The sequence below is a fragment of the Rhamphochromis sp. 'chilingali' genome (assembly GCF_963969265.1).
Source record: "Rhamphochromis sp. 'chilingali' genome assembly, chromosome: 17".
In the NCBI taxonomy this organism is placed as follows: Eukaryota; Metazoa; Chordata; class Actinopteri; order Cichliformes; family Cichlidae; genus Rhamphochromis; species Rhamphochromis sp. 'chilingali'.
The window spans coordinates 18,005,184-18,017,471 of record NC_137944.1 but is presented as its reverse complement, the minus strand read 5'-3'; the positions used below and the strand labels follow the sequence as shown (position 1 = coordinate 18,017,471).

General features: G+C 46.4%; 1 protein-coding gene across 3 annotated transcripts; it reads left to right on the top strand.

Moving 5' to 3' along the window:
- Nucleotides 1–216: 216 nt before the first annotated feature.
- arpp21 (cAMP-regulated phosphoprotein, 21) lies at nt 217–12,084 on the top strand. 3 transcript variants are annotated; one of them, XM_080862894.1, is made up of 20 exons: nt 217–367; nt 3,868–4,002; nt 4,187–4,352; nt 4,448–4,486; nt 4,599–4,664; nt 4,749–4,863; nt 5,051–5,189; nt 5,389–5,526; nt 5,612–5,711; nt 5,815–5,913; nt 6,004–6,041; nt 6,148–6,198; nt 6,443–6,633; nt 7,120–7,251; nt 7,403–7,521; nt 7,660–7,734; nt 7,815–7,976; nt 8,096–8,189; nt 8,916–9,022; nt 9,157–12,084. In XM_080862894.1, exons 3-20 carry the CDS (start codon nt 4,191–4,193, stop codon nt 9,313–9,315), a joined length of 1,986 nt encoding a protein of 661 aa, XP_080719020.1. In that variant the 5' UTR covers nt 217–367; nt 3,868–4,002; nt 4,187–4,190; the 3' UTR covers nt 9,316–12,084. The 3 variants fall into 3 exon arrangements, with proteins under 3 accessions (XP_080719020.1, XP_080719021.1, XP_080719019.1); XM_080862895.1 differs by having other exon boundaries at nt 3,868–4,033; nt 5,818–5,913; XM_080862893.1 differs by having other exon boundaries at nt 3,868–4,033.
- The last annotated feature ends 204 nt before the right edge of the window (nt 12,085–12,288 follow it).

Here is a 12,288-nt window from a genome sequence, read left to right as displayed (position 1 = left end):
AAACAGCCGCTCCTGCAGCGAGGGAGACGCAGGGACCGAGATGGAGATGAGTGGGCTGCTGGAGGGCCGGCTCTCGTGCATTCCTTGCGCGTGTGTGTGGGCGCGTGGCTCAGGGTTCAGAGCTGTCGGCCCTCCTCTCTCTCTCTCTCTCTCTCTCTCTCTCTCTCTCTCTCTCTCTCTCTCTCTCTCTCTCTCTCTCCTCCCTTCATCCCTCCCTGCTCCTCTGCTCCGACAGAGATAGGCAAAAGGCGGAGGAGGAGCAACGGAGCTCACAATCAGCAGAGGCAGGGTGTACGGCGGACCGTCGGTTTGTAAGCTGCTCCGGCAGAAGCACCGCGGAGGGAGTGAAGACATCAGCCTGCTCACGGTAAGCTAACTGACGCCGTCACCGCGGCAACAATTGTACTTCTCCGCGGTTAGCTCGATTAACGGTCACTCCGCCGGCAGACAGTGACGCTCCCCTCTCTCTTTTGATGCTATTATGTCACCTCCGTTTCCTCTTTGTATCACTTACTTAAAAAAAAAAAAAAATCACACCGACTCATCTACTTGGGTTGAACATTGTTTTGTAATTTGTCTCTCCTTTTTGACAGCGGCTAACACCGGTAATCTGACAAGCTAACTGCGCCCCGGGGCGCACCTATCAGCCGCATTTCCCCCTGTAGCGACAGGGGGAAATGTTAGCGACACCGCGGATTGATAACCGCCGATAAAAGCCTCTTATTGTCAACTCAATATGCGTATTATTACTTTAGTAAAGAGGTCCGTTATGCTCTAACAAAGGAATATCCGCCACTTTATTAATATTTCTTATTTCCTCGTGTGTGTTTTTAAGTGCAAATGTTAGTTTAAGTTGCCCCTCCTCTATAACATCCACATTATTCCTCCTGCTTTACATCCGCCATCCTTCCGATTCACGCTGACAGCACGGTGAAGTCCCGGAGCAGGAGGTCCACTCCCTGCCCCTGGTGTAAAAATAGCCCCGGTGTGTCAGCTTAATGCGACACACGCTCCCACCGGCTTTCTAGCTTCCAGGACCGAGAGAGAGAGAGAGCGAGCCGCAACCCGAAAGTAGACCGCACATGCCCTATCAAACACCGGCCCGTCCCGCTATATGGGTCAACAGGATGCTTCGAAGTTGTGCATGAAGATGCCACCTGTTTCTTGCAGCCTACTTTTTTTTTTTTTAATGTGTGTGTGTGTTTGTTTTAACCCTCTATCGCCAGCCCTTTCCTCCCTGATGAGCTGCATGTATGTGTGTTTGTATCTGCATGTATGCACAGTAGGTGTTTTCCTCGCCTTTCCTTCGACTTCAGCTGCAGACCAGTGCAGCTGTCGTACCCGCAAGATACTTAAGTGATAAGACTGCTGTGGCCGCCCAGGTGCTGTAACCTAAATCTCACATGTGTAGCCTAGTTTCCTATGCATCTCTCACTGTCTTAAAGTGGAGGGTGCAGCAGCAAGGAGATGAAGTAAAAACCTGCAAACAAGCTGGAATGAATATATACTGTATGTCTAAACAAAAAAAAAGAGGCACCTTTATATTATGCAAGAGGGGGAACAAAAACAGCCCAATTAGCAGCTTGTGGGGGCAGAGGCTGTACACATTATGGATGAACAAAGCGGCGAGTTTGCCTCGAAATTTCTCAGTTATTGTTTTAACACCAGAGAGACTTGCTCTCTCATTTTCAGTCTGTCACTGAGCCATTTCCTAATGAGCTCCCGGGCTGAGGGAGAAAACATATGAAATCTTGTTTTAGATTCAGCTGCAGCCTTTAGAGACAAAACACAAGCAGCAGCAGCAGCTCCTGTGGCCAGAGGCAGCGAGGATTTTTATTTTTTATTTTATTTTTTGTAGGTTTTCTTGAGATGGAGAGATGCGAATGAATTCCTCGGAGGTGGTAAAATGTAAAGATAAATGTCTACAAGTGTAAAGAGCACACAAGCAATGATGTGGATCTCTGTGTTAAACGATGCATGGTAATTATAGCCCTGCTATTCAAAGGCAGATTTCTTTTCTCTCTTTCTCTTCATTGGCCTTAATTACAAACATGGCTGCGGCAGGCTTGAGGACTTAATATAACCCGCTTTAGCTGACAGTGGCCATCTAAAGTAGTTTCTGGACATTTTCCCCCTGGTCCGCCTGTGTCTCAGTGTGTATAAGCCAGGCAGCTTTTGGCTGGAGAAGAAAGGTGTCCTGGTGAGTAAGTGGCTCCGAGGTTGGAGGCTTCGGGGAGAGCAGCAGATGGATGATGATGTAGCGGGTACTGGCGCTCCCTGCCTCCCGCTGCCATCCGTCACACGCTAATGATCGTGTCACACCTTCTCCCCGGGCGGCCGGCCACTTTCTGCAGTGCTCAGCGCAAAAAAACCTGGTAGCTCCACTCAAATCCTCTCTTCACGGCCGTCGGCTGAAAAGCCCGGAGACAGACTGCACGGCGAGCCTCTCCCTCGTTAATTCTTCACTCTTCTCGCTCTCTCTCCATCGCCTCCCGTCACCCCTCTTCACCTTTAAAGTCTCCACAGACTGCTTCCTCATCTCTCTTCATCCCCTGCTTCCCGCACCTTCCATTCGTCTTGTTTTCCTTGCGCATATCCTTCCCCAGTCCCGCTCCGTCTTTCCATTTCTCCTCTCAACGGTTGAGGTATAACGCAGCTCAACAGCAGCTTGCTCCCTCTCATTTAATACTCAGTTTGTCTTTGATTGTATGTCGTTTACTGCTCGCCGCCCCTCCCCTCTCCGAGGTGCAAGGTCAGGGTCGGCCTCAGGCAGCGCTCATGAAACTGGTCTGTTTTGGTTGAAGGACAGTTCAGCAGCAACTGGCCAACATCACGCTGGGGAGTCTCTGAAATGATGTCCGTTTGAGAGTGTGTGTGTGTCTCTGAAGTGCTTCTTCTTTCTTAGGATCACAACGCCAAGACAGAGAAGCGGCTTTTTTCCAGCTTTGTGTTAAGACATCAAAACTAATATCAGCAGATGGTCATATCAGTATGTTTGGAACTATAATCAATACTACACATCAGTACATTATGATTCACCTTCTTTAAGTAGTACGTAAAATGTTAGACCAACACACACGTTTAGTCTCCTGTGTGCCATACTGAGAATAATTCCCTTTCTTTTGCTGTCATGTACAGTGTTTCATTTCACTGGAGCATAAACACCACTTTGGTTGCACATGGACTGACAGATGATTTTTCTCTTCTCTTCTTTTTTTTTTTTTGAACAAAAAAGGCTGCCATCATCTCCAGTCGGGTGTTAAATAAGCATGCTGTGGGACTCTGCATCCTCTGAGCTCGTTATTCTGTCCCAGGTGTTACAGGAGTAAGTGTCCCCTTGAGCTGTGTCTTACAGCAGAATTCGGCCCTGTTGGGAAATGATGGAGGAATGCCACTGCCTCGTGCCCGTCTGTCTATCTCTTTGGTCTCAGCTATGTTCTCACCACTGGGATCAGAGACTCAGCTTGGTATTCTAGGAATATCAGAGCGGGCCAGATCGGGTGATACTCTCCACAGCTGCTGCTTCTAAGAAAAGCTCGCAGACATGCTCGAACGCAGACACGCGCACACACGTAAATACACACAGCAAATGCAGCATCCGAGCACTGGGCTGCACGTTACCGTCACCGATACACGAGCGTGTTTACTGTAAAACGCTCGCTGGTGTTAGGCAGTGATTAACTGTGACGCCAGGAGAACATTTTGGAAGCAGAGACACACAAGCTCAGCTACTTGATCGTCTTGATGTCATTTCCAGCAGCTTTATGCTCCGAGTGTGTTCGTCAAATGTGTAGTGCAGTTTCTGCTGTTAAATGACCACTAACAGTTTTTTTTCTCCTCCCCTCCTGTGTTATTTGAACTCTTCAGGCTATTTCCCCCTCTCCAGTAAAGTGCCGGCAGAGAGAGAGAAGAACAGTAGAGGAGGCGAGCAGAGGCGGAGACGATAATTGTGTTTCTGGCTGCCCTGTGGGAACATGGGATATATGACCTCATCATTCACCTGTGAGGCTCAACAGTAAACAACTCCACATAGGTAGAAAAAATGTGCCCCCACACACACAGACACACAAACAGAGACTCATGCAAATGCAGGCAAAATATCTTTAAATAGCAGTAAAATATACAAATGCAGACACCCACTTGGTAAACAGGCTCAGAGTGGAAGTTGTTTTTTTTTCTGTTTTAGAAGGATGACTGAAGCAGTTGTAGCAAGTACAGATGTCCTCCTAAAGCCCTCCGTTGTCACGTCATGTGACGTCGTCAGCTGCCCCTCCCCTACGTCATCCTTACCCCCATGCAATCAGAAGGAGGGCGTGGAGTGTCAGAGTGACTTTAAGAAGCTCGAGCAGCAGGTAAGCAACACTAAGCGTGGATCCACTGAAAATTATGCGTTCCCTCCACCGATGCCCGTTCACGCTGTTATAATAAATTGTATCCTTACTTGCAGAAACAGTGCAGCCAGGTTCAACCAAAGAAAAAAGTCAAGGTAAGCTAAAATAATTCTGCCTCACATTATTCATTCTTTCTAAAATATTGATTGCATTGGACTCTATGAATTCATAATATTGCTTGTGTGTGTGTGTCTGTGTGTGTTTCAGGCTAGACCAAAGTTAGTGCGTGCTGAAGCTGTCTGTGAGGACTGCCCACCATTTGAAGAAACCGAGGTAACACACGTACACACATAATCATCCACCTTCTCCTCATCACCATCACCACCACACTCAACTTATTCTTTCTTTCTTTTTCAGGCACCTCCAGACGCAAACATCTCATCGAGCTGCCATGACAACAGGAGAACTTCCTGTAAAGAGGAAGAGCAGGAGAAGAGCAGCACAGATCCAAAGAAACCTTCACTGTCCAAAGGTATGTGTGTGTTTTCTGAAATATCTCATAAAAGAAAGAAAAGAAGGAAGCAAATAAAATGTAATAAAATTGGACTCTGTGCCGCTATTTACATGTGGCTCTCCTGGGGTGTTTAATATTGCGGTGTAATTTCGGATTGTGTTTGTTGTCTTATAACACATCCTGCCTGTGCCCGTGTCGCTCTCAGAGTCCAGTGTGGAGTACACCGACTCCACCGGCATAGACCTGCACCAGTTTATCGTCGACACCCTCAACAGCAACCCCAGGGACCGCATGATGCTGCTTAAACTGGAGCAGGACATGATTGACTTCATCACCAGCAATAGGTGTGTGTGTGTCTGTGAAAGGACACCTTCACTGAGCTTTTAAAAAAAACAACTCACGTTTTAAAGATTAGGTGAATATGTTATGATAGCGCTGGAGTGTTAAAGTCTATTCTTTTCTCTTTCACTTTCACCTTCCCACTCGCTTTCCCTCTTCCTCTGTTATTCCCGTATCTCTCCTTTTGTTTTTCCCCTCTCTCAGTCCCTTTAAAAAATTCCCTCACATGTCATCCTACCACCGCATGCTGGTCCATCGGGTGGCGGCCTACTTTGGCATGGAGCACAATGTAGACCAGACAGGCAAATCTGTCATCATCAACCGGACCAGCAGCACACGCATGTAAGCAAGTACAATGTGCATTTCTCCCGTAGTGCGCTACTTTTCAGTGCAAACTTAACAGCAGTCCTAACTTCTTTTGTCAAAGACCCGAGGAGCGTTTTGTGGACAAGGTGCATAAGGACAAGACAGAGGAGATCCAGCAGTGGAAAATAATCCTAAAGAGAGACAACAGCTCAGATGACCAGGTCTGTCTGACCTCCTATATTGCAGCTCATTTGGGAAATTTCCATCCTAAGTGACTTTGATCCCATTGATGATTTCACCTGGCCTCTCTTTGCTTCCTCACAGCAGAGACGTCTCCACCCTTTCCAAGAGAGGCAAAGCAAGTCGGTGGAGGAGAGAGAGGAGGAGTACCAAAGAGCACGGGAGCGCATTTTCAACAAAGAGGTGAGAGAAAGAGAGCAAGGAGGACAAAACCGACACAGCGGCACGGGCACAGAAAGGATTTTCACTAATTTCTCTGCCATACTTTTACAGCCGTTCTGCACCCCAGAGAGCGCCCATGCAGAAACCAGGTAACCTTGCCTGCAGTGCAATTTTTCCATTTCAGCCTTTCAGCTTTTATATTTAGATGAGAACATTTATATATGTCTGTGTGTATGTGTGTGTGTGTGTGTGCAGGCATGTGGACGAGTACTATCCAGATGCTGAGGCCCGGAGGAAACTCTTCAGGTAGAGCTTCGTCGGCACAGATGCACAGTCATTTATCATCTTAATTTGGTCAGCCTGGCTGGCACACAGCTTTTCAGCAGAAACAGGAATAAGACCCAGATTTTATTTTCATGAGTTTGTGGGAATCAGGGTTTAGGAATCTTGGCACAAACGAAAGGTTTTAGAGATCATTTCAGTGGCTTTTTAATGGTGCACCTCTCATGGGGTAATAAGACGGTAGGATAATTCTGGATGTGCCTCACAGGGGGAGCCGTGACAGCTCAGGCTCCAGCTGGACAGGCAGCAGCAGGCAGAGCAGCACAGAGACTGACTGTCGCTATAGCAACGACCCCCGACCTTGGAGCAGCACAGAGTCAGATTCCTCCTACCAATGGACAAGTGCCGCCCAGAAGACCCGCCAACCTGCGAACAACGTCTGGGACGCACGAGGTGCAGGTGCGTCTTTTTTTTTTTTTTTTTTTTTTTGTACTTCGTCTCAGCGTAACATTTAATGACTTTGTGACACTTCCTGTGTCACACGTTCAAGGTGTAAATTCACTCATCAAAGGGTGAGACGTGTCGGTTCATCCGCACCTGAGCGCTCGCGTTTGCATGCGCAGACATCGGCGCCATCGGCGCCATTGCCGCACTTGGGAAAAATCACTGTTTATAAATTAGTGGTTGCATCTAATTAGCGAAAAGCGGTGGAAGTTGTGGTGTGAACATTTTTAACTCCATGAGCGCTCGCACACCATAGCTGTAAATTTTCACACAACACCTCCAGCCTTCTTCACATCTTCAGGAAGAACAAAACGTCACTGAGACTGCGCCGAGGGGCCGCGCGCTATGTCTGTAGCACAGACAGGTGGGGTGTGGAAATGTGGTATCTGTTAAGTGGTGTTATAATAAAACTCCCTCCTCTCTTCTTTCGAACGCTCCCAGGCTCCATCTCTCTGTACAGACTGCCATCCACTTGTCCTCACTCGTCTCCTCCCATCATGGAGGAGCAGGCACCCAGCTACATTATTGAGAATGGGATCCCGCCGGGAAGCATTTTAGTGAACCCACATACTGGTAATTGACACGAACGGAGGCTCACACACACACACACACACACACACACACACACACACACACACACACACACACACACACACACACACACACACAGATATTATTTTAAAGAAGACAAGCACATTTTCATACCCAACCTTTGACCTCTCAGGGCAGCCTTTCCTCAACCCTGATGGAACCCCGGTTGTGTACAACCCTCCAGAGAATCAACAGCCAATCAGGAGCCAAACTCAGCTGCAGGGCTCCCCCCCTCAGCAGCCGCAGCAGCAGGTATCACACATACACACACAAACATGCACACACGCACAGCAAGATGTGCTTTACATGCAAGATACGGTCTAGCTGACACTCAAGCACATGCCACTGTTTGTGCCTTTATCTCTGTCTCCATATGTGTGTCTCTCTCAGGTGCTTCAGTACTCGTCTGTCTCTTACACAGCTCCGCAGATGTTACCTGTCACCCCCCCACAGCCATACTCTACAGTATGTATCGCAGCGCGGCACCTCCACTGCTGTGCGTTTGAAGTATTGTGCGCATTGACCTCCTTTCTTTTGACCTACAGATTGAAGAGCTCTCCTCACAGTTTGCTCATGTGAGCTGTCAGTCAGTGGGTGAAGCCCCACCCCTCTACCCTTCCAGTCAGGGTTACATCTATGCAGCACCTCCCCTTCATCCTCCTCCCCCTCCTCCCAACCCTGCCAACTACTGCCAGCCCTCACCTCAGGTAAGGATACACCAGCGCTTTATATCTCAGGTCTCTTCTTAGTTAAATACGGACATTTTAAAGGAATAATTGCAGACAATCATACACTGAATAAAGCTACTCTTATAAATGTCCTATAGGTGCCTGTGTATTATTACCCTACCTCAGCTCAGCATGGATGCAGGCCTGCCTCACCCACTCAGCAAGTCCACAGCCAAGCTGTTCAGCCAACAGGTACATTCTTCCTGTGTGCGTGTGAGTGAGAGAGAGAGAGAAAACAAGCTGTGGCAGTAGAGGAGGGGGCCGTTACACTGTCAGAGATGTAGTCTGAGGGTCTCACAGTGAACCGGTCTCTTTTCCTGCTGCTTCTATTCATCACAGTGACAAAGAGCGAGAAGACACAATTCAGTCCCGTCATCTGCGGCAATTTACGAAATAAATTATTGTATAAAGTTGGCAGGAAATTTAAATGACTCCATCAGCCAGACTGAGTGAAGGATGGAGAACATGCAAGTGTAATTTCCCAAGCAGCACCAAGTGAAATAACCTGCATCCCACCAAATTTACCACAGATAAAACTGAGGAACAAATTATATATTATTTTTAATTTGCTCTTCTCAAAAAGAGAAAACAAAATAATGAATGAGTGTCAAATAGAGGATATAGCTCCACTCACTATAATAAAACTCTTGTCTTCCATGAAAGTCATATTCAATCAGCTTAATTTCTTTATAATGACCACATTCTGAGAACCACTGATCTACACATTCAAGACTAATTATGTTCTATGTGTATTTTTATGGTTTCTTAAAGCAGTATTGAAGCCTCAAACCAGATCTTGCATCTCCTCTGACGTGTTCTTAAATATTTATAATGGTCTTATATGGTTAATTTCTTTCATTAATCCCAGTATCATATAATTAATAATGTTCTTTTTTATATATGTGTGTGTGTCTCTAGGAGGTTATGCCCCTGCTGTGAGGGTGCAGCAGTCTTCCCACACCCAGCCCCAGGCTGTTCTGGGCGCCTACTCACCGGTTGCCTCCCATCAGTGTAGCATGGTTCAGGTAAACACCAGAAAGGTCTCATTGGGCATCAGTCTGAAGCTGCTTGAGCCCAGAGAAGAAACCCTCTCACTAAATGCTTCTTGTAGCTGTTCCCAGCACCAACTTTGCTTCTTTCTCTCCCTGTCTCTCTGCAGGGAGGCGTTCCGGTGTCGTTTCCCCAAAGTAAAGCTGTGACCGGGGTAGGTGGGGAGACTGGTTACTGCTGCGTGGTGCCCCAGCCCTCCCACCTCAGCGGCTGCCAACCTTCTACCTGCGCTAACCTCAGCACGCCTGCCTGGAGTGCACAGTACTGATCGAGCACTGATACATTAGTCAATGCGTGAACTCGCTCGCACGCACACATGGTTAACACATAAACATCTTTTTTCACACAACCTCCTGCCCCCCTTTCCTGCTAATGCCCCCTGGATATGCTGTATGCACACATGCACTCACAGAGATAAATGTTCCACTGTACCAAAGCTTAAAAGTATATATAAGAGCTGCTGTATTGAATGCATAATTTATATACACAAATGGAGTTTTATATTGATATTAAATTATATATATTGTGTTTTAAGCAAATGCACTGTGTGAAGAGAATAAAGTGCTGTGGCTGGACTGATGAGGTCACATTTCTATATCATCCTGACTCTGTTTCCTCTGAACTCGATGATGATGATGATGATGGTGGTCATGATGATGATCATGCTAATGGCATTAGATGGAGCTGAGATGAGACAAGACACCAGGAAATAAAGCTCAGCGTAGGAGGACAGCCAAACGTACCACACACCCAGACATAAACAGTCTTGATCAGTGCGCTGTGGAAAAGTCCAGAGTTTAGAAATAAGAGACTGATGGCAAGCAAGTAAAGGATTTACATAAAGCATATTGATTGGTATGATCAATCAGGATATTGGCTTTTAGATCAAAAGGGCATTGGTGTTACTAGGAGACTAAAATGATCATGCAGTAAAAGAAGAGCAGCTTACAATGCACAAATTATACCATTTTTCACACTATTAAGCAAATGAAGGATCCCCAAGGTAAGACTTAGGCGCCCCCTCCTGTTTAAATACCCTCATTACACATCTTCAACAGTAAATTCTGTCTATTCAGGCCTTACAACAGCTGACTTACTCTTAGAAACCTGTGCAATAAAAAAAAGAGAATAGTGTTCATTTTTACCTTAATCACAGAAGACAAATGTTATCATTTCAGAATGTGGGAAAACAGCAAAATTATTAAAAACAAATACAGATTGTTAATTAAGTAATAAAACGGACAACTACTTATTTCAGCTTTGTAAATAATCGCAGCAAGAGCCCCTCCACTCTATTCAAGTGTCCCAGTAAATCAGTGGCACAGCAGCAGTGCCCTGAATGTGAAGCAGCTAAATGGGATTCAGCTGTCGTTTATTATTTTTACACCCGTGCTTTTCCTGCAGCATCAAGTCAAATAAACAAATCAGAACCCAACTAATTACAGCCCAGAAATCAAACTAGTTTTCACAGACACACAGCACTCCTCTCTTTTTAAGTCTTCAGACAGCTAACATCTCGCTGTGATGTAGCCACTTGCATGCAGGCAATAACTGCCAATGTGTTATTGTTCAGGAGCTGAACAAGCCATTTTGTACTCAAAGTTATTCATATCTCCCCCCCCCTTTCAAATTCAATGAAACATATCCATCATCCACACCGGGCCTTAAAATTAAATTTAGCTTTCATCTCTGCGGTGCTGAATGCATAATTTATACGGGCTGACGCCTTCGCCGAGCCGGGCCTATTTTTTTGCCCCCAACATTCAGACACGCAGAAGCAGGTTCCATGATCTTTAATAAAAGGCACATGTACAGCCATAGTGAGATGAGTGAGTCCACTGGCATAGAGACAAAGCATTAAAACACAGAAATACAGGAAGTAGAGGTCAGGAGGAGAGAGATCTATCTGCTTTACAGTAGAATCTACTTAAGTAACGTTGCTTCGCTTTCCTTCAAGTAAGTCTAACACTAATATGTCACCCTTGTTAGGTAAAACACCACCTCTCTACACACACACACACACACACACAAACACGCACACACACGCACACCATCCATCACCACCTGAAGTCTGACCTTCAGAAAAAGCCTCTTGAGACGGCTGCTGATCTCTGAGCAGATGAATGAAGAAGTCCTGATCGCCCTGAGACTCTCTGAGGCTAACCCTGCTGCACAGATTTGGGGTGCGAGGGGGGGGATCGGGTGTAGAGACAACAGGAACTCACTCATGCTCCTGCTGAATCCCAGCACACACTTATACACTGTTCCTAGAAGTTCCTATGTGTCAGTCAGTTTGTGGTAATTTATTTAAACCCAGTGTGATCTAGTTAAAAAGCAAAGGTTCACCTGATTTATAACACAAACACACAAAAATAACAAAAACAACAAGTTAACACAAAAAAACCCTCCAGAAATGCACAATGAGAACTACACTGATCCTGTGATAATCCATCTACTAGATGACATTTCCTTTTAGAGATGCAAATAACAAATAAAGACGATAATCGACCAAAAATTAACTGACACACTGTGAACCCCTAGGGGACTTTCTTTTTGGGGGGGGGGCTTTGAAGGTCTTGTGGTGGTCCTGCCTTGCTAGTAATGTCCTCTAAGCTTATACTGCTCACCTGGAGACACGTTTGCAAATAATCTCACAGTTTGGATCTGTCTACACTCACTCACTCATGTATGCACTACACAGGTGGCCGTTCACACGCTAAAACCCAACTAAAGAAAGAAAAAGTTCAGGGGTACTTAAATACTCGGGGTTAAGAGAAAATTAAAATGGTATTAGTGTTGAAGGTTAAATATAACCCCCAGCTGCAGGAATAAGTCGAAGAACTAAAACACATGCACGCAGCCAGGCCGTCTCTCCTCTTGATGAAATGCAGACCGGGGGGGTGGTGGAGGTGGGATGATGAGCTTCGCGGGGAAACTCAGGCGTACAGTGTGTAGAGGGAGGAGAAAAGACAACACAGACTAACACACACACACTCCTTCACGTGCTCCAGCTCAGCAGAGTCGGTCGCTCTGTTTTCACATTATCACGCGTCTTTGGGACACCTGAACAGGTGAGCAGAGTTGCGGCTGTGCTCCGGGGTCCCTGCCACACAACTCTGTTTCCCTCTCACCCATGCACACACACATGCGCACACAACAGCCACACCTGTTTCGGTTGGTGTGTGTGCTACCTTTGGCTGTGGGTGTCAGGAACTGAAAGGTCATTCACGAACCACAGGTA